This window comes from Sinocyclocheilus rhinocerous, unplaced genomic scaffold, assembly GCF_001515625.1.
Source record: "Sinocyclocheilus rhinocerous isolate Xijiao unplaced genomic scaffold, SAMN03320098_v1.1 scaffold4035, whole genome shotgun sequence".
NCBI lineage: Eukaryota > Metazoa > Chordata > Actinopteri > Cypriniformes > Cyprinidae > Sinocyclocheilus > Sinocyclocheilus rhinocerous.
In genome coordinates this window covers 282,838-306,495 of record NW_015641432.1, presented here as the reverse complement: position 1 = coordinate 306,495, position 23,658 = coordinate 282,838, and the positions used below count along the sequence as shown (strand labels likewise).

The window sequence follows — 23,658 nt, the reverse complement described above, 5'->3', positions numbered from 1 at the left end:
TTTTTGGTAAAGTTTTTATCTTTTTGAATACATTTTAGTCTCGTATTATTTCGTCAACGAAATTGCATGTTGATATAGTCTTAGTTATCGTTTATTGACCTTATTGTCATCTCGTCTTAGTCTCATTTTAGTCATGGGAAAAAAGCCCGTCAACAAACATTTTTCGTCATAGTCTTCGTTAATGAAATTAACACTACATTCAAGTGAGAAATTTCTTCTTATTAAATCTATAGAATTTTTCAGTTTAGTGCAGTGATTGATATTCTGTTTTTATTTTTTGTTTGGGTCATATTAACAGTGTAGACAGTATAGGAATTGTATAATACGCTGCTGTCACTTAATACACAGACCTAATATAAACATGCAATATATTTCTCAGACATAACCCACTTTGTTTTTGTAACTTATGCATGTGTTTTTTTACATAAACGTGTGTGTTAGACAGTTTAAGCGCAATAATACATGAAAGAGAACTTAGTTTAGTACTCACGTGCCATGTGACAGCCGCTTTCTGTGCGCGTGCTTCGGATGTGTGCACTCAGAAAACCGTATATAAGAAGTTTAAACTGATATGGCTTTAAGACACATGATTTCAGCACGATAAACATAATCAAAAACCAAGCAGATGTTTTTTTGGCAGATTAACTGCAGTACGAGCTGTAAAGGCACAACTGTAAAGTACACCAAATACGCAACACAGAATCACAAAAGAAACATTTTATTTGCGCGCTGTAATCCAAAACTTCAAAATCTATATGATTGCGAGGAACAGACTTAAATTCAAGCCTATTCACCAATTGTCATCTCTATCCTCAGCAGTTACTGTAATCGTCAAATTGTGCACTCATTACAAATTAAAAAAATTGCAGCATCAAGAAGCTTCTTGACAGCATTTACAACAGTGTTATCAAACGCTCATTGGCTCTCACCAACAGACATATAAAATACATTTTTTATATAAATATATATATCTATGGTCTCACCAGAGTCGTCACAAATAGAGACATGCCGTTTTTAGGGTGATGTGCAAATGATTGAGAAATGCATGCTTTCATGGAGTGGACTGGTATAAGATTTTTAGCTATTAACAACTTACATTCTACTCTCTACCTCACAAAATTCTAACACAGAGAATTGCGACTGAAACGCATCTTTTGGTGCCACTTCTGATAGTTTTGAAATGAATAAATTATTATGATTGCAACTTGTCTGTCTGTCATGTTTTTCTTTATATTGTACATAATTTTAAGAATGGTTTTTGTTAGGATTAGAAGTAGGAGTGGGATTAGCCACTCAAAAAATATCTTATTAATGCAATATTGCTACTAAAATGATATTTTTTTCCTACACATTTCTGTTTTTTATGTTTAATGTCTAACATAATGCAAGATGGCGCTGACGCTGATGGCTGCCTCCGTGGCGTGCTCCCTGTTAAACATTTGTATTTACACATACCATTCAGTGGGTTGTTACATATGTGTAGTTACACAACATTACAGCTGTAGATACTATGTACCAATGTGTACTTACACTGTGGTTACAAACTATGTACACATCTAGTTACTATGTAAGTACACAGGTATTAGGGCCACATAATTCTTGATATCAACAATTCAATTTTCACTAGTTAAAATGCTAATTCTTGATATCAGGAATTAAATATCAACTAGTAAAAATTATAATTCTTGATATCTGCAATTGTATTTTCACTAGTTAAATGTCACCATAGGCTGCCATTCAAAATCAATTGTTGATATCAAGAATTGATTTCTTACTAGTTGAAATTTCAATTTCACATATCAGAAATACAATTCTTACTAGTAAAAACCTTTGTTTTTGATATCAGTAATCATGTGGTTACTACTACAGATGTCTATTCTTGATATCAACAATTTAATTGCTACTAGTTAAAATGTTCATTTTTGATATCAATAATTCGATTGTCACTAGTGACAATGTTAATTTCTGATATCATGAATGCGATTGTTACTAGTAAGAAAGACATTTTAGATAACAGAAATTATATTGATATCAGAAATACATTTTCAGATATCAGAAATAACAAATGTAACATGTTGAAATACATTTACAGATATCAAGAATTAACATTTCAACTAGTAACATTTTACTAATAACAAGGTAATTATTGATATGAACAAAGGCAGTTGATATCTGAAATTGCCCTTGCAACTAGTGAAAATAGAATTACTGATATCATCAATAATATTTTAACTAGTAAAAATACTTTTACAGATATCTAGAAATGCCATATTTACAGGTAAGAATAGCTATGGTAATGAGTTCATGAATATTAATGAGATCTGGTTTTCCCACAATCCTCGTTTTAGCATAAGCATTGGCCAAAGATGGCGGAGGAACATCCACTTACAGAAACGGCTCCTCCTTTATTTAATCGTTTAGTCAATGAAACATAAAAATAATCCACATTTTTTAATTGTTTAAAAAAAGTAGTTTCATCCTATTTCTTTTTTATTGGCCACCAGGTCCTTCGGATAATTAAAGGAAAAAATGAACAAGACATTCATTTAGCTATCAATTTTATCATTGTCATGAACATAAAAAAATAACCTCATGTCACTTTTTCATGTTTATTTTTGGTTTCATTACACGTTCTTCTAATGCATCAAATAAAAAAATACAACCAAAATGAAAAATAAAATCTTTTTGTAAGTATTAGCTTTTACTAACAAATTAGGTAAAAACAGATAATAATGCGTCAAACAAAGTTTGAAAGTTTTGCTGGACATTTTTTAAATCATTCGATTTACATGGTAATAATAATACAGATTCAGTCGTTATGCTGCGTGCCCAAATTCGTGCTGGCATTTCTCCTTGATTAAAGGCGGGTGTGTCACGATCTCTAGCTGGAGTGCCCATAAGCTCCGCTAGAGGGCACCCCGTCCTGTACCCCAGTGGTTCTCAAACTTTTTACAGCGGCGTACCCCCTTGGGCATTTAACATTCTTCTGCGTACCCCCTCTCTTCCACTTAGACCGCAGTCACCTTGCCCCCTTAAATTGATTTACAGGTGCATTTTTTACCTTTATAAAGGCAAATATTTTCTATCCTTATTAATTGTATGTCATGTTTTATGTCATATTCTTAACATTTCATTAAGTGTATTATTAATATAATAAATAAAGCAATAAATGATGGCAAATCGAAGTGATACTTGTAGATTTAAAAATAAAACAGCCAATAGGTGGCGGCAAGTCGCTGTCTTACCGTGCGTTCACACCGCCGCCGTCAAGAGCGTCAAAGTGGCCGGAAGTCATTCATTTTCAATGTGGGCCGGCGTCGAGCAGCGGCGTGGCGCGACTTGGACGTTGAGGGCGTCGAGGAGAGTTGAAATCAGGTCAACTTTATGGTAATGAGCTATGACGCGGTTCGGCGGCATCTGGCGGCAACCAATCGGAACGTAGAAGTCCACCGCTTGAGAGGATTCCAGAAAACGCAGTCCTGTAAACTTTGGTTCCGACCACATTAGTTCCCAAGCAAAATAGAGGAGAGGTTGATTGCTGTGGCAGGTTTCCCAATAATCTATGACATGTCCCTGTTTGCGTACAGGGACATTAAAAAAAATGATGCGTGGACCAAGGTGAGATTGTTGGTGTTCCTGGTGAGTTGCTGATGTGCATTAACTTATAGGAATAATAATCTAATGATATAATAAATAATAGTGTAATAGTCCCAGTTCACTTTTAAACCTTTAAATCAATTTTCCTGATTATACTTACATTAAGTAATGTTTATACCTGATTATACTTACTTAAGTAACATTTTCAATGCAGGACTTTTACTTGTATCAGAGTATTTTTACAGTGTGGTATTAGTGCTTTATACATTATGAGGTAAAGGATCTTAATACTTCGTCCACAACAATATTTAATGAGGTTAACTTATAACGTTACCCTCCTTGTGGTCAGTCTGCACAAGATCAACAAGCGTGTTTGCTTTGCGACCCCTTTAAATACAAGATAAGCATTCGATCTACGTCAGAGCGTCAGAGCGTTCACGAATCTTTATACAGGGTTGTTGGCAAGGCGGCCAGAGCGATTTTTGACACTCTCGATGGCGGCGGTGTGAACGTACAGTTAATGAGCGTCATTCATTCATTCATTCATTCATTCAGCGATTTGCTAAAGCAGCATATTCAGCGGCCATCCTATCAAAATGAGGTAAGCTGATTGGATATCATGTATTTGACCGTTTACGGCACCCCCATTTTCCTGTTTTTACATTAGAAGCGGCATTTTGCTTGTCAGAAATACATTCGGTTTTAATGTTGCTTTAAGTTGGGGTATTAAATGAATGCCAAAACTCAGAATTTTGTTCGCGTACCCCTCACCGTCATCTCACGTACCCCCAGGGGTACACGTACCCCAGTTTGAGAACCACTGCTGTACCCTTTACCACTCACCCTGGACTCCATTTCCCATAATCCTCTGCCTGGACACATCATCAATTGCAATCACCTGTCTTTCATCAGATCTCATCATCAGTGGATTACTCTTTTGTCTGTGCCTTGGATGTTATTGTTTGCTGGTATCTGACCCTGCCTGTCCTGACTACGCTCTTTTTAATAAAGCACGCCTCTATCGTTACAGGGTGCGTTATAATGCAATGCTATTGTTTTTTTTACTGTAAATTTTGCTGTATTATTATGTACACCGACACGTTCTCATATGATGAGCCGAACTACTGTATTTGCACTCTCTGCCTAATTCGGCTCGGATTTTCTTGACCAATGGGACCAAAATGGTGGGTAAAATATGACATGATACACACTATAATATGCTAACTTGCATTATTTTTATATAATATGTTGTCCAGTTCTTGAAGTATTGGGCCTACATTGAACACGATGAATGATAATTGAAACTCTTGTTCATACCCGTCTCAGCCATTTCAATGTTACGTTAAATATGACACTGCACTGATACACTAACTCTTCTGACAAAACATAAACTTTTCTGCTTAAAACATAATATTTGAATGAAATATGCAACAGTCTCTATCAATTGTAGCGGGTTCGGAGTGGAGACAACAATTTAATAAGAATTATGTAATCTTGCTCATCTGGTTCATTGTTTATTATTATTATTATTATTATTATTATTATTATTGTTATTGTTGTTGTTTTACTTTACAACTATAAATGTGTTTACTTAAGACCTAACAACATTTATGTCATAAAATAATTAATGAATGCGTTATTTGTAACCTTTTTCTGTTTCGGAAATATGTGTCTCTATACTATTCCTTTTATAATTAAGTGTTGTTTTGGCAAAACAACACGAAATAGAACGGAATAGAGACCATATGTTATCTAAATAAAATGGTGTCTTCATTTTAAATGTACAGCACCATATTTAGCCTAATCATGTCTGGAAACTTTGACAAATGTCTTTTATTGGGGTAGATGTAAAAAAAAAACATGTACTGATCTGTGAGCATTTACATATTTCTATGTACACGAATAATATAAAAATAATTGTCAGTACACTACAGTTATACGCATTTATTGCATTTATTTTCAATAAAACTGAAGAAACATACTAGGCTTAAAGTGAAAATAGCATATTTTTTAATGATATGCCATTTAAACCAAGTGCAAATAGCGATAGATTCTAATTCTAACACTAGGCCAATTTAAAATATTTGCAATAATAGTAGTTAGATGCTGTTTAGTGCAAATAGCCTAATGGCCGATATCTGCACCTCTGTATTGTAGTACATAAAAGAGTAGTATGCAATAACAACGTATTGAGTGTAAATTATATTTTTTATTAAAATGATTAAATGGATACTGCTTTGGGACAGTAAAGCCCTCCCTACACCTAACCTTAACCAATAGCTAAACAACCGCACGTGAGGCACATTATTTTCCACTTTTCGATTATTTCCTTCATTTTTATAGAAAATAAGTGCTTTTCCGATGTGAAATGTGATGTGAAAAGGGAGAAGAACCAGTTCGGCAGAAGGAAGAAAACTCGGGTTGATCGCATCAACAAAAAACAATCACTGTTTAGTATTTTACTACCTGCTCGTGCCGTAAATGAAGAGGTAAGGGAGGGATGGTGGGGGCTTTGGAGGAGGGCGAGGAGCTGGAGAAGTGCTGGAGAGGAGGAACAGGCAGAGGGCTGTTGAGAACAGGCAGGCAGATAGGCAGAGACTCCATGGAGGCACAGATGGTGGGAGCAACCATGGGGGCGATGATGGGAGGAGTGGCCAGGTGTTGCAGACCCAGAGCGCAGCAAGGATGACAGTTCACGGCAGAGTCGATGGAGGGAGGAGCCAAGGTGTTCGTGTGGCCGACGACTTCCGCGGGACGACTGAAGGAGACAGAGCCGATGTCAGGGGATCCCAGGGCAACGACGGAGAGCTGATGGAACCAAGCGACACCACTGGCACTGAAGACCTAGGTGTAGCCGTGGCGATGAGTGTCCGAGGTGGAGCCTGATTGCCCGAGGACTGAGGCGGAGCCGGGGGGGAAGGAGGAGCCTGTTGAAGCCATAGGGGTGGAGATACAGAGCACAGCGGAGGGCTCGCAAGTCCGTGGCACAGGCAGAGTGACGACTGACCAAGGTGGAGCCGGAGGGACAAGGGAACCCGGTGGAGTCGTAAGGCCGAGGGTCTCTGGTGGAGCCGAGAGAGGGAGGAGCCAAGGCGTAGCCGACAGGTCGACGGGCCAAGGTGCAGGGAAGGGATCAGAGGTTTAGCCAAATAATCCACTGACTCAGGCGAGGCTGGTGATTGCATGACCTGAGGCTTTACGTCACTGCAAGGCATCACAAGGGAAGACAAAGGGCTGCAGGCATCCAGCTGAGGGAGGGCTGGAGGACTGGCTGGGATCCGTAGTGGAGGTAGGAGAGTGAGGTTGGTAGGGATCACAGATGATAATAATTCACAGTTCATATCGGGTGAAGAATCAGTCTTTGTACTGTCTAAAACCAGCGATGATGAAGAAAGTGTAGCGATATCAGGGTGGGAAGCAGTATTTCCATGTCCCAGTTAATGAGCCAGTCCTCCCCAGAATCAATATCCACCAAAATTCCCACAGGGACGGCTGTTGCCGGCTCACACCCCTGGTCAGACTCACATAGGGGCTTTGACTCCGGGGCGTTAGTGGGCGCTGTCATCACAGGCTCCGTTCTCACGGCGGGCGGAAGCTCCCCGTCTGCGGGGGGCTCTGGCGTTGTCGTCTCCATAGTGAGCGGTGTTGGTGGGCTGTGCTCTGGGTCTGGCTGTGCAACGTCTGTGCAGTGTGGCTGGACGAGGCTGCTATCATCCTCCGCTTCGCCCACTGTGAACGTGGATCCGTATGTCCACAGTGCGAAGTTGGTGGAAATGTAATTCCTGATATCAAGAATTAAATTGTTGATATCAAAAATTAACATTGTTACTAGTGGAAATGTAATTGCTGATATCAAAAATAGCCAATAGTATAAATCTAATTTCTGATATCAAGAATTAACATTTTAACTAGTAAAAATTTAATTGTTGATATCAAGAATTCATATTCTATGAAGGAATAAAAGTCAAAACGGCTTGCCATACATTTTTACTAGTAGCAATTCAATTGTTGATATCAAGAATAGACGTCTGTACTAGTAACCATGTGATTACTGATATCAAAAATAAAGGTTTTTACTAGTAAGAATTGTATTTCTGATATATGAAATTGTAATTTCAAGTAGTAAGAAATCAATTCTTGATATAAACAATTAAATTTGAATGGCAGCCTATGGTGACATTTAACTAGTGAAAATACAATTACAGATATCAAGAATTATAATTTTTACTAGTTGAAATTGAATTCCTGATATCAAGAATTAGCATTTTAACAAGTGAAAATTGAATTGTTGATATCAAGAATTCATATCCTGTGAAGGAATAAAAGTCAAAACAGCTTGCCATACTGGGAGGGTCGAGAAAGAGTTATGTTATAGCAGTCCAGGCCGCTCCTGTTTTTAAAGCTCATACAAACTTAAGTGAAAATGTAATTGATTGCACCATTCATCCTCAATACTGCAGTCACTCACCATAAACCCTGACAAAAGGCACTCATCACAGTAAGCAAAAGAAAAGAGCAACAGTTTTTCACTGTCTTGATCTTCATTCACTCTTTTTTTCTTCTTCAGCCCACCCTGGGTTGACCTTCAGCCTAAAAAGAATCAGTGTCTTTCTCCATAGAGATTTATGGTCTCTAATAGAGGGGGACCAGCCCAGCAGTGACTCACAGGGGTCTCGGATTCATCTCTATATTCAGCAGAGGGAGTTACGTTGTAGAGGGCCATGGGACCAGGAGGTCACTGTCTGAGACATTTTCAAGGTTGCCATCTGGGCCCAAAAGAACCCATCACTGGCCCTCCATGTTATTGTCATTCCTATAAGGCTCCAGAGTGTTAAAAAAAAGCTCTGCAATAAAGAGAAAAAAAATCTCTCTTTTGAAGAAATTGTTCAGTTCTGTTAAGGCCAAAGGGCTTTTGTTTGGTATTGGCTCACTTGTGTTTCTGCTTTCTGCTTCAGTCATCCAGCGGGCTGCCATGTGGAGGTCGTGGGAGCAGAGATCACTCTCCATTCTCTATCTGTGCCATAATCCTATTGCTGTAATCCCCAGAGGTCAGACCTTCTCTTTTTCTCTTTTCTGCCTTTCTTTTTCTTACATTTAGTCTCTCTCTTACTTTCTCTCTCTCTCTCCCTTGATTATTTTTTTTTCATCGATATTTTTGAGATTCTCTCTTTATTATTCGATCTCCCTGTCTAATATGGGCGTTTCTTCCTTTTATGTCCCTTTTTTGCTTGTTTTATTAAAACTAACACATAACATAAATGCCATCATTTTATACCCTTTGTAGCCTTGTCCCAGACTTCCCTTTGCAAAACCATCAAAAATTATTATTAATTATTATATTAATTTAACTATGATAATATAAATACAGAGCTGAAATAGACAGACCATATAATTAATGTGTCATTTTCCAATCAAGCTGTAATTCTGTTAAAGGGCACATCAGATGCAAAATGCACTTTTACATGGTGTTAAGGTTTACATGGTGAACTTAAATGTGTGTTGGCAGTGTGTGTACACAACCACCCTAAAATGATAAAAATCCACCCAGTGCGTTTTTTTTAATCCCCACAAATCATAAGCACTTTCTCAGAACAAGCCGTTCACAGATTCTTGGCAAAGTGCCCAGGCCCCTCCCACGACTGTTGACGAACACTGCCGTTTTAGCATAGACCCGCCCTGAGTGAGCTGTAAACAGTCCGCCATTGTTTCGACGCTGGAGCAGGTGTAGACAAGAATGTCTCTTAAGCGATTGAGGTGCTTTGTTGTTGGATGTACATAGCAGTCATCATTTACTCCCGAAATCTGAGCCACTGAAGACGCAGAGGATTACTTTTGCTTTTGAATGGAATGTGCCTCCCGATCTACCTAAATGCATTTGTTTGCACCAATCATTTTACACCAGACTGCTTTGTAAACGAGGGTCAGTACAAAGCAGGTTGTGCTAAAAAGTTGTTCCTGAAGGATGGATGGGTAGCTTTACCACCTGAAGAAGCGAGTATACGTTTTTTTATGAATCTTTGCAAATTGCCTTTCCAAATAAAGGGCTAGTTTGCAAGTTCCACGACAAATGAGGCTAAAGTCTCATACCGTGTCTACACCGGACGCGAGCGGCACGGCTTGACAAAATATTGTAGAACTCATTATAATCAGTGATGCTGTCTACACTGGATGTGGCACGGCATGACCCGACAAATCCCCGACAGTAAACTACTGCCTCGTTCTATTTATTTTTGATTTATTTTCTATTAGTTTTGTCGTGTCCACTACACTACATTAAGGTTGCCTTTGTAGAAGGTTTATAAAGGTGTTTGTTAATGACTAATAAGTCATTTACAAATGTATTTTAAATAGTTTTTAAACGGTTATAACTGCATGAATAAGAACGGTGACTTTAACGGAAGAGAGGGGTGGGTGAGCAGTAGCTCATTATCATTTAAAGGGGCATGCACCAAAATGGGTCACTGTTAACAGAGCTGATTTTGACAAGGTAAAAAGGGTGTTGTTTATTGAGAAATTTTAACCATAGTACGTTATAGACTTTTACATGAAGACCCTAAAGAATCATATGTGGAAAATGGGCATCCGATGTCCCCTTTAAATTATTTAAAAAGTACTAAAATATTATTTAATTATGTGTATGTTATATAAAATGGTAGTTATAGTCAGCCATTTTATTTAAAAAATGTTAATTTCCATCATTAAATTACTTAATACATAATAAACATAATATATAATTCAAGATAAAAAATAAAAAATAAATGGCAGAATTACATTATTAAAGCAAGAATGTGAAAACACTTGACAATTACGAAGGGAAAAAAAGTGCCCAGAGTTATAGGTAAATCCTTTATATATGGGGCATACAAACTGTAATTGAACAGAAAACTACTTATTGCAAGAAAGCTTCTAAACACAAAAGAAATTTTCAAATTTACATGCACTGTGTTAACATCATAGCCACCACATTGCAATGCTTTGGTGACCTCCCAGAACACTTGAACTGACAAATTTTGCACAACCTAGCATCACTTTTATTGGAAGAAAATTTTCTTCAGCATTTGCACAACTATATAGTTTTACTGCAATCCTACAGGATACAAAACAGGGACAAACAGGCCTGTTTTTTTAATGAGGCATAAACAAGGATGTGATCTTCATATCAGATCAGGAGGGTATGCCTACTCAATGTTTCAGGTACACACAACCCGAGCTAACAAGAACTGCTTGTTTATCAACATTAGTGTATATGAAGATGCCAAAATACCCCAGAACCAAAAATAATCTTATATACTGCGGCTTACCGCAGTGTTTCAAATCTTCAAATCCTTAATTTGTATGACGACAGAAAGGCTCCACACTACACACTCTAAAGACTGAAGTCTTCTAATTAAGTCATGAATCAGGATTATTGGCCTGTAATTGAGCATAAAGACAGATGGGACACCCATGCTTAGAGATAGACACTCTTACAGATTTACAGAGGGAAGATACTTTAAGAGATTTAAAAATAAAATCATAAAATCATACCTATTCAGATTACATGTACATGTACCTCAGGCACATGCACAGACAACACGACACAGACACAAGGCAGCTGCTGCCTCATGAAGTCAAACGAAAAGCTAATGTTTAAGCTTATGGATTTAGAGGCCTGAAACCAACATTTGACCGCAAACGGATGAAGGATGGATAACCACAGAATTCATGCATAGCAAAGCTCTGAATCAATAAAAGATTGACAGTTCCTCCAGCTATAAAAAAGACTAACACACTTCAGAAACACTGTAAGAATATTGACTTGAATGTCCAGCACCAACATAAAAACGGATATGTAGTAGATTTGACTTTGGGTGACATGATCATCTAAAGCCAATTAACTGTGCACTTCTCAGGGACAGGGAATGTTTCCCTGAAGTATTCTGGGATTTGCTGCTCCCTTCATAGTGAGTAGGTGATGCAGATCATATCAGTTCACATTAGTTCTGCTAAAAAATGGAAGTCAGGTTTCATTAAGTCTCCTGATACCATCATTTAAAGTTTGTTGCTAGCAGCCTTGAAGTAGGCTGGTGCTGCCACTTCTATATTAATAATAATAATAATAATTTTTATTTATATAGCGCCTTTCCAAAACCCAAGGTCACTTTACAAGTCAGGATTAAGGAACAGAAACAGATAAACATCAAAACCAGAAGACAGAACACATAGCAAGAGCTGAGAGTAATATACAGAGACCACTTACAAAGTTAGATTAGAGATATGCGATATTGAAGATATTGAAGCCACCACTTTCATCTACCAACTTCATGTATTGCTCAATCACAGGGAATAAAAACATTAAAATCATTATAAATCATGAAATCTTTCTCTGCACCTGAAACTTGGCTCTGGCGAGTAAATCAAGTTCTAAAGTTACAAAATGTAATTATATATAGAGTACATGAAAATAATTTCTGTCTCAGGAATGAACCAGTCAACCAATCGAGTTAGATTAAATGACAATAAGCAGGCCTGGTAGGATTGTCTCAAGTGAAGCCAAAAAAAAAATTATAATAAAAAAGGGTTGGTAAGCTTTTATCAACATTCAACCTGTTAGAAAAGACATTTCTTGAAAATGGCAATATGTTCTGACATGCTGGAATGTGTCTGCAGTGTATACAAGTTTCATTTTCACATGTATGCAGACACATGCTCTCAGATAATAAATTCAAACACATACTGTAAGACACACAGAAAATCCTTCACCAGTGGTGGAAACGTTTCCGTGGCTGAAACTTTAGCTGTGGTAATAGTAGCTTTTTAATCTTAAAAATGTGAAAAGCTTCAGTGTCTGATCACATCAACTACATAGAAGCACTGAAATCTGAGTATCTCCTGTCAAACACCCTAAAACTGCTATAGTGATACATAAAGTCACGACTCGCATGTCACACAACACCACGGACTGCTTCACAGGATTAGAATAAAAGTGTAAATTTAAAACTTATGAATGGTGGTGTACATTTAATTAACTTAACCCCCCCTATTTTCCTTCTAATATTATTACATTACTTACCAATTTCAATTCTTTTAAATAAGGATTATGGTAAGATATATATAAAAAAGGATAAAGTAAGAATATATTGTTGGGTTCTTCATAGCACAGCAAGTAAGATCAGCCCAGTGCTTACATTACAGTAATTATGCAGTGACATGGAACTTGTAGATGGATTCAAACCAGTAACTGCTGAGATTGTGAGTTTTTCATTGTTAGAACCAACACATAAATCATTTGTTAATGAATCAGACTACACAAGTCGTGCTGTATGCTTTGTTTTTGCGTGCAGTGTGTGAGAAGGAAATACCATGGTCTGCGACACACTTGTGGTTCATCACGTCAGAAATGAGTAAATTTAAGTTAAGCTTACCAAATAACTTAAATTTGAATTAAGTGAATTTGAGAATATGCGTTTTTCTGCCATGACATGAAGGCACACATAACCTATTTACGTCCACTGTCTTCCATCTTTTTTTTTTCTTTTTTTTTAAAGGACACACTAACTGCAGGGACAGCTTTCCTGGAGGAACATGGAGTGTTTTACTGAAGGACTCACTTATGAGAAATCTCAGTGACTCATGGGTTTCCCCTACCTGAGATTTAACCTGAAACCTCCATCTCTGACCACTAGACTGTCACCACCCCCACTGATGAGCAGATGCTGATCACATACTGTGTATATGTGAGAGTGAGAGAGATAGCTGTGTGTTGGCCAGACAGCAGGTGGGCTGTGAGCTCAATTTTCAGCCAAAGTGATGAGAACAATAGAGCATGAAAGCAAGCAAGGTTCTTTATTTTGGACACACAGCTGTCAAACATGTATCCCATGATACCCTCACACCCAGTCTCTCTGTTTCTTCATCATTCTTTTTTTTTAATTTATTCTGGATTCAAGACTGAAGGACCAGAGATGGCACAGTTCACTCCTTGCCCCTTAATTACCACATCAAAGATGCATTTTTGAATGTTTGCAGCTTTCTTGGTCCAATGATCCCACTAACGATACTGATACATCAACACTCAAGCTACACATCTATCTGTGAGATTCTGTTTGACCCCACGAACACCCTGTGTCTAGGGACATTGTGTGCCTGTCTGGTATGTATTCTTGAATTAAGAAAATAATTTCGGGCCATGCAGTTTACATTGTCTGTAATTTGAACAAAGAGTAAGGATTCATATGTTCAGGTGCTCTTGTTGACAAAATGAAATTTTTACAAAATGAAAATAAAATCTATGTATTTTCACATTTAAACTTGTAAAGTTACATAGTGCCTTTATTTGATAGTATACAGTATATATCTATCCATCTATCAATTTATCTAGACAAATGTTATCTAAATATATAAGCTTTATTCAGTATTAAAAGGTGCATCAAATCAAGGACACAGCTATGCAATCTCCCTAGACCAGGGATCACCAAACTCAGTCCTGGAGGGGACGGGGTCTTGCAGAGTTTAGCTCCAACTTGCCTCAACACGCCTGCCTGGAAGTTTCAAATCTAGTACAAAGTCACTAGAAGGCAAGCCTGCAACCTTTAGCCAAAAAAGCGTAACGGCTAACGTTAACGCTTCCACTTTGGTAGTACATGGGAAAGGAGACCAGAGGCCGTTTTTTTTTTTTTATGGATGTCAATGGAGGAGAGGCTGAATAAACAGCTTTTTAGAGGAAACAGCTTATCATTTGTGACCATGGACCACAAAACCAGTCATAAGGGTCAATTTTTCGAAATTGAGATTTATACATCATCTGAAACCTGAATAAAAAAATATTTCCATTGATGTATGATTTGTTTGGATAGGACAATATTTGGTTGAGATACAACTATTTGAAAATCTGGAATTTGAGAGTGCAAAACATCTAAATATTGAGAAAATTGCCTTTAAAGTTATCCAAATGAAGTCCTTAGCAATGCATATTACTAATCAAAAATTAAGTTTTGATATATTTACGGTAGGAAATTTACAAAATATCTTCATGGAACATGATCTTTACTTAATATTCTAATGATTTTTGGCATTAAAAAAATGGATAATTTTGACCCATACAATGTATTGTTGGCTATTGCTACAAATATACCCATGCTACTTAAGACTGGTTTTGTGGTACAGGGTCACATTTAATGAATCAACAGCCTATCGGCTAATCTTCAACATGTTTTACACTAAATTATACTTTTAACTATTTTTAGAGTTTACACCGAAAAAATGCCATTTTATAAGAGAAGTCACTGACTTTTTGCGACTGGTGGGATTCAGCTTACGGCTGTCCTCATTCATTCCTATGGTATCCGTAAATGGCGATTGAGTGTCGCACAACAATTCAATGACATCAAGGCAGTAATGTGATTGGTTATTAAGGCACACGTGATCCAAGTTGACCATTACGCTTTCCCCAATAGTAAGTAATACAGACCCTTTCATCTGCCTAGTAAGACCGTGATTACCTGTTTCAGGTGTGTTTAATTAGGCTTTGAGCTAAACCCTGCAGGACACCACCCTCCGTACGGCGCCCCTGCCCCACTGCCAACATGCCTAACATTGCTGACGTGTCTGAAAGAGAGCAGTTCTGTGCATCCAGTAGAACACATTCCCTTGCTTTTTGACAATCGCTTTACACAGTTTAAAGAAGACCTCTGCACTGGATGTTACCACACTCCACACTTCCACGTTCCAGAGAGTACTACTGAACTGATATTTTTAGCAACTGTCTATTTTATTTTTTCCGGGCTTTGCAAGTTGGAGATTCCTCTTATTATCACAGTCTCTGAGAAGTAAAGTGTCAGAGAAAGAGTGGGCTGTGAAGAAAGACTATAGAGCGAGGGAGAGACGAGGAAAGTACACTGAAAATAGAACAAGAGATATTGGACAATGACTCGCTGCGTGTGCCTGAAAACAGAAACAAGGCCACATATAGAGATATTTGGCAAACTTTCATTACTGAATGTCAAGAAACACAAAGAGCTCAGGGACGCACACAATGTATGTGATTGTTATGTGTTAATTGGCCACTGGGACATACCGGGTTGCATATATGCACATGGCCCCCTTCTCTGTCGCTTTCTTTTTTTATTCCTTTCGTCCTTTCATAGACAAAACCTCTCTCAGCTTATAGAATGAGTGATAAGGAGCAGGTGGTGAGCAGCGGCACACTAATGGGCCGCCTCTTCAAAATACCAGAGAAACAAGACAGACTACACATTTGATGTTAGATTTTAGATGTCCCTTGTGAAATAGAAGTACACTTTAAATATACTTCTTATAATTTAGAAGAATATACTTAAGTGCAATGTCATGTTTTTCGAAACTTAATGGCATGTTAACTGCAATCAGTAGTAATTCTAGACCATGATAACTATGCTGCATAATTTAAATAAACCAAAAATGGTAGAGTACACAATTTTATTTTATTTATTTATTTTTGGTTTTGTGATAGTTGTTCACAGAGTCCCAAAATGACTTGAAAAAAGATTTTCATTTTGCTGAATAAAATTCAAAGATAAAGTCAGTTAAATGATCAGATCTATCATTACTGATTTAGTATAATAGTCAAGACATCAAATGAAGTGTACTACTTTAAAGCATTACAAAAGATTATTAAAACATAATGATTTAAACTTTTAATTTTACATTATTGCAGTGCACTTTTTAAAAGTTTGCTAAGTGACTTGAATATGAAAGTATACTCTCTTTAAATACATTGGCCTGTAATTACAATAATACTGTATTATCTGCATGTAGTTTTTTTTTAAAACTTTTTTATTTATTTTAACACTTCTTTTTCACAAGGGGATATAAGGAGTATGTACCCCAAATTTAACATAGTTAAATTTGAACTTTTCTATTTTTTGTACTGTTCTCCGAGGTACACTTTTGTTATCAAAATGTTAACATAAAAATTTAGAAGTAATAGGCTATTTTCTGTCCTTTTTTGACCCCCCTCATCTGAACGCTCTGTTTGAATAGGCGTGGTAGATTGTAGACTCACTGGTATGACTGGCTACTAGTTGTGTATGTTTGACAGCCTACATCCTTCACAGATGAACACTGCTGTGTTTTAGGTTAAAAACACATAAATACTCATATCAAGCAACATCGGATCCAATATAGTCGGCACAAATTGTGCCTTGTTTGTAAACGAATCCGTGGTCAAAAGAAGTGAACAAAGGACCAAGATCTGACGCGGTCTGGCACTTCTTTAAAAATAAAGAGCCACTCATGTTTTTTTACGTACTATGTGCGCAAATCGATGGGCGGGGCTAAACAGGCATATGTTGAAGCAGGCGTTGATCTTCTTCTGCGGAGGCGGTTCTTAGCAATACTATTACAACCTAAAGTGGCACATTCCAAAACCTGTCATTTTGGCAGATTGGCTTCAATATAAGCTGTTTTTAGACTAACAAGAAAATTTTGAGTTCTGAAACTTACAGAATGTATAGAGCACAGGGGTGTCCAAACTTTTCCTAAAGGGGGCCGGATTCGACGATGTGGAAACACTGGGGGGCCAGATGCTTCTACCTACCTATGCTGCCATCTTGTGTTGACATTTTGAAACTGCATAGGCCTATTTTATAAATTATGCGTGGCGGGCCATATAGCCTATAATATATAGAGACTATTTAAGACAGCTGCTAGTCCAGGCCGCTTAAAATTCATCCGCGGGCCGTAGTTTGGACACCCCTGGTATAGCACAATGACCTCTTATATATCAAAAGATCAAAGGAATTTTGATTTCTCAGTTCATGATCCGTTTAAGTGAAGTTGCTTGTGTTTTATGGCGCTCCGAAATTTTCAGCAGTTGTTTTGGGTGACTTTGGACATTGTAAAGCTAAATATCTGTGGAATGTAGCTACAGTATGTGTTGGGTTTATGTTCGGGGTATTACAGGCAAGTACCCACTGAAACCATTCATGTTAATTCTATCCCTCGTATTAATTCTAAGACCCTCGTGAGCTGCAACAAATCCAAACAATGAAATAAATTCTAGCACAAAGGTCATATCTAAAACCTAGTTTATGGTAAATAGCAGCAGAATTCACATCTCCTGTGAGTCAGATAAGTTACACAACAAACAACAAGCACTAGTAATCACTTAAGGGTTCTGCTGTTATTTACTATGGTTCGATAAGTTACAGTTTATGATTTTAACAGATTTACAGGTAATCCAAGAGCGCTGATATAACAGTCCAACAGCACTAGGACTTTTTAATGTTTGTATAATGCTACGTGTCTGTGTTTTCAGGGATCTGGACATGGCTGTCAGTCCTTGTTTTTGGTGGAGATTTTTTTCAGTGATTTTTTTAACACTGTTACACCAGTAGATTACAAATAATTGTGTTTTGTGCATTAAATAATTCTCTCAACTGATTTGTACAAAAACACTGCTTCATTCAGGAACAAAACACCATCTACTGCGCGTTGCTCAGAGACACACAACGGTTAATTCAGCTTTGGCAAGCATTTGGAACTATTTTCATGGCGGAACAAAAATAGATAAAACTGGCAACAGCATTACCACCTCGGGTATGCATTATTTTTTTTTAATAATTCAATAGACTGTCGTAAATTTTTCCTCACATTTAAAACATGAATTTTACAACGTGTAAAAAAGATAATCAACCAAGTCAGACCCTAATTTATGGAAAAAAAGTTAAAATAATTAGTATTGGGAGTGAGTTGAGAAACTAAATATGTCAGTTAACTGAATTACTGTATTTACTACTTTGCAGTCATGAAACTTAATTTAACTGGGAAGAGAAGTTAACATTCTGTTATTGTAAGAGAACTGTTATCTATCTGCAATGAGTGGTTTAACAGCTTTCCATGTTTATGGATTTGTTTTTTTGAATGCAGTCAGCTAATAAGTTGTCAAAAACAAACAAGCCATTTGCTGTCACTTGCACCACAGGGTAAGAATGCAATCATCTGATGCTAACAGCTTTTCATCAGCAGTCAGGTTTGAGCATATGAATATGTATGTGTGAATTATAGATTGTTTGTACTCTAACATTGTGTCATTTAACAACCCAGCTCCACCTCCTCTTTTTCATTAGACTGTTACATCTGCAGTCAGTGAAGTGTGTTCCTGGCCTTTAGATCCCACAATGCACAATTTACAGCCTTGCAGGGCAGTGACCCCAACACTGGACTAAACCACAAACAGCAGGCCACTTGAGGGACTCAGAGTGTCAGCTGTATAAAGGGAGCGGAGTGAGAGGCCCACTTGTGTGGCAGCCCCCTCCCTCCCCTGTCAAATCTAGCAGGGACGGAGGGGGTGTGCCACGAGCCTTCTGGACCCTTACAGCTCCCGTTCTCTGTTCATGTCTGGCTCCCTCTTAACCCTAAAATCTCTCTTTCCCTTCATATTGATATCCATCTCTCTCTTCTGCATTTGGGCCCCCTTCATGTCTTTATCCCTGGGGAGTATGTGTGGGGGTCAGGGTTAGGCAGGTGCAGGGCCAGCGAGAAAGCCTGAGAGCAAGGGAAAGAAGGGGCAGAGGGGGTAACGCTCTCCGTCTGTCACCCGGCTCTCTTGTCTCCCTGCAAACCACTAACTAACCCCTCCCAATGCTGGATTCTGAGTGGACCAGACTAAGAACTGTAACCATGATACTGTATGTGTATTTAAATCACACATTCACACCTTCCCCTGAGAATAGTCACAGACCAATATATTGAGATTATTAGCATCAGCCAATAACCATGTCCACTTGGCCATTTAACAGAAGTGTCTATTTCCTCGCTTTGGTCTACTGGCCATTTTGACAATACCATTTCTGTTCAAATTTGTGAATTTTGAGTAAACGTTGTATAAAATATATTTTAATTTCAGCAAGTTAGTGTACAAAGGTTGTGAACTTTTCAGAAATTAACAGAATGCCTTTTAAATTTCAATTCTTGTTGATGATTCGTAGTACATTATAGACCTTACTTACATACATACACTGTGTCCCAAACAACACACTAAACACAATACGTAGTCTGTCTCATGTAAGAATTTTATAAGGCTATTTTGTCATCCAGCATTGGGGTCTGATAGCCAAGCACCCACCCCCCTCTGCCAAGTAAGGAAAGCTGAGATAGAGTTAAATTCATTAAGTGTCCAACATTACACAATTAAGTGCATCATTTGGGCATTTAAAGTGCACTGTATTTCATTTCTTTAAATTGAGATTCAGCAAGTTCCACGTCCAGTCATTCCATCAAATTGAAATGCAAAACCTGTAGAATGTTGGCGATTCAATTCAAACTCACAAACTGAAAGAGATAATCCACTTGTGCTTTCATTCAGTTGTATTATGTACATAACATAGCGATGCTATTATATATAGGCTAATATTGGATGACCACTAACTGAAATACTGTATCACTTTTTCATGATTTAACTCTTGTGTCTTTTTTCGTGTTTTATAGAACCATTTTATCAGTTATTATTGTCATATTAGTAAACAAGCATGGCCTGCACATGTACAGAGTTGCACAACACCAAACCCAAACATACAGAAAAGAAACTGTCAGGAACAAGAGCAGTAATCCTACCTTGTCAAAAAGAGACTTCCATTGCTGAGAGAAGCATTTGTGTAAGACAGGGAAAGAGGTAGAAGAAAGGAATGAACATATATATATAATTGAGAAAAAGATGAATAATCTAAAATTAATCTCTATTCTTTTCTGCTTTTCAACAACATAAATCATGGTCACTTACGTCCTCTGGAGCTACAGGAAGGACATCAGTGCTCTCTAGCACCTCGATCTCTTCACCCTCTGCGTGAGCAGCGACCGCTGGGGATGAGTTCACCATAGCCCCTGTGCCCCTCTCAATCCACCCAAATAATGATTATCTCTTCTCATAAAGTTCTGCCATGATGTCTTGTTCAAGTATATTCCGCCACATATATCCACATATATGGTTTTGACAACTCCAAACTTCATGCAGAGCTAAACTGGCATTTTTCCAGCTCTGTCACATATCCTATGGCACGTGAGTTTATCCCAAACTAAGGGGGTATGTGGAATTCCTCCTCGCTTCCATATTTCATTACAGGATGTTTAAGACACTGTAAATCTACAGTACGTCACACATAAGTTCGCGTTAGATTTTTTTAAACACGGCTGTCTTTCCCAGTAGCGTCTGGCTTCATCCTCAAACAGTCACCTGCAAGAGAAACGTTTCTTTCTCAAATCCCTTTATGGTATTTTGTGTTTCGTATTAAATTATTACCATCCAGTGTCGTGCCTGGCGTGATTTTGCTCAAACTGAATACCCGGTATGTCACCAAACAGAATGCGATAACACGATAAAGCGAAATGATCAGGTTATTTACAACAGCGGCTTGTCGTGTTAATCGTACCAACGTAAAACCAGGCAAGACTAAAAATAAAACAGTGTGAAATGCGTAAGTGTTAATTTGTGGTGCGTCATTGTACCTTGCTGTTGTTTCGCATCCACAGTGCGTGCCAGCAGCGCCCGAGAGGAGCGACTCCCGCCAGCATCCACAGAGCGCTTTGCCAAAGTTCACTGTGACCGAGCGAAGCGCAGACAGCACGGGGAGATAAATGAGAGGCACCCGCCTCCTTTCACTGATTGTCGTCATGTGGGCGCTTTTACAAGCGCTTGTCTCGAGTGATGATGGGAGATGAACATGGATACGCGTGGATTATATATTTCCTCATGTTCGTTTGTGTAGTTTGTCTTTTATGTTGCTGCGGTTTTGCCAGTGGATTTGTTTTCTGGATCAATAAAGTAGGCCTGCATCTATTTACAGCGACTAGGGTAATTTAAAAGAAACTGAGCAAGAGTTCTGTGGGTCCGATTATAAAATAATTTACACAGAAGTCACCCTCATGGGAAATTTAATTAAAACGACTGGATTTTTCAAAATTTGCCGAACAACAATAACTGTGACACCACTGTTAATTTTAACAGCAAATATTTTGACTAAATATGAACGTAGTCTATAAAATGCTGTTTATTTTTATTCATATTTCATCTGAATTGTTTCAGTTTTAGTCGACTAAATGTCATAAGATTTTAGTTGACTAAATTTGTAGATTTAGTAGATATCTGTAGTAGATTTAGTCACTAAAATCTAATGGGTTTAGTAAAAATTTGCATTATCAAACATTTTCTAAAATTACAAACTTATGATAGGCTTTTGTCATGCAGAAAACATCTAATAGGCCTATATGCATGGTATTAAGTTTTGAACATGCAACAGAGAAACCAATTTAACTGTTGTGAAATATAATATGTCTTTATTTATCTTAAAGTTAAATAAAAACCACTTCTCATAAAGAAATAAGAAAATTGTCTTCTTTTCAATAAAAGACCAGTGATTTTATTAAATATAGATGAATCCTTATTAAAACTACTTAAGTTGTTTAGTCAAGCATAGTGAATGATTTTCTTTTTTTGTTTGATTAACATTGATGACAGAGACAGCAGCAGGTTTATTAGCTGATGTCACTTTAAGACCTAAATACATGTATATAATATACTGATAACCATCTGATATTCTTCCAGCTGTTATACGTTCATCTAATACATAACCAACTGTATTCGTATGAACAGTAGCAAAAACAAACAATTTGACATCATTTTGTGTGTATTTGACTCAATTCAATAGAGGCTTCTGGACTGTGTGCACATAAAACCATACCAAATTGAGTTTTCCTTAGCATCATCAACTTTTTTCAAATTTATACATATGTCTACTCTTCAAAAATTGACATTTTTGAACATTTTATGAGACATGGAGCAAATGTATGCCAACTTATGCCCTGCCGTATAGATCAGTATGTTACAATTCAAATTTGCGCATCTAACTTCCCTACCATGCAAGAAACCAGTTCTTATTGGATCTCTTTCCAAATACCCCTCCGTAACATTTTCATCTCATTTTTATTTGTTGACAAAAATGTCAATAGATTTTCATCATAGTTTTTGTATTTCAAGTTTTTTATTTAATTATTTAATTGGTGAAAAAAACGTTGTTGACAAAAACTATTATTCACCAGTGAAATTAACACTGGACCGCACCTTTATGCAAAAATAAATTACTGGTACTGTTAAAATTTAATTCACATTTACTGTTGTTTGGTGCATTTTCACAGTCAAATTGAGTAATTTTAATAGGAATCTGCACAATCTGAAATTTTGTTTGATTTTGCATTGGGTTGACCAACAGAAAGCTAGTTGGTATATCAGCTATATATATATATATATTAGGGATGCACCGATACCACTTTTTCCAGTACTCGCCCGATACCGATACTTTTATTTTTGGTACTTGCCGATACCGAGTACCGATACCAATATTTTTATTGCATTTGTACATTTTTTAAATATTGGGTACAGAAACCAAAAGGGTATGTATAATGTTAGTTGGTTAACTTCATTTATCAAATAGATACAGTCAAACCAAATAACTCCTTTCTGCTGTCTGTTGTTGGTGTTTCTTTGTTTGAATATGGCGCTTATCACATGCTGTGTGGTATCGGCGTTTGGTATCGGGGCATTTTAACGAGTACGAGTACAGGAGACCAGTATCGGGCCCGATACCGATACTGTGCAACCCTAATATATATATTGGCATGTTCAAGTTTTAAACCAAATGTAATAGCTAATAGACAATATGCAATTTCAGACAGTTGTAGGGTATCGGAGCGAATCAGACAATTTAAGATTCGATCAAGAACATGGTTGAAACATGAGGAGCCGAATTCCACAAAGGGGCCCAGGATGAGACAACAGGACGTTCGTAAATCAGATCCTAGCGCCAGCCAGTCTGAAGCAAGCCTAACTAACCAACTAACCAACCAACTTTTGGGGCAAGTAATCAAGATTGATGGTCAAAGAGATGCACAGCATGACCATCACATGTAAATCCATGATAGTAATCACAATCACAAGCTCTTTGGATTGACTTTCCCCCACCTAGAGGACAAGAACCAGACTGAGATTCATTAGGAGACCTTTTAACCTCTCTGGTCTTCACAGAACATGTCCTTATGTTCACAGAATGGCAC

The 23,658-nt window shown here is 37.5% G+C and overlaps 1 protein-coding gene across 1 annotated transcript in view; it reads right to left on the bottom strand.

Annotated features, from left to right (window-relative positions):
• Positions 1-20,600, bottom strand: part of LOC107754871 (rhomboid-related protein 3-like) — a 66,520-nt gene extending 45,920 nt beyond the window's left edge. Inside the window, exons 1-2 of the mRNA XM_016571483.1 lie at positions 20,336-20,600; positions 20,170-20,193 (exon numbers count right to left, since the gene is read on the bottom strand). Coding sequence (XP_016426969.1) covers positions 20,170-20,193; positions 20,336-20,431 — 120 coding nt within the window. The 5' untranslated portion in view covers positions 20,432-20,600. The remainder of the gene's footprint in view (positions 1-20,169; positions 20,194-20,335) is intronic.
• Between the last annotated feature and the right edge of the window lie 3,058 nt (positions 20,601-23,658).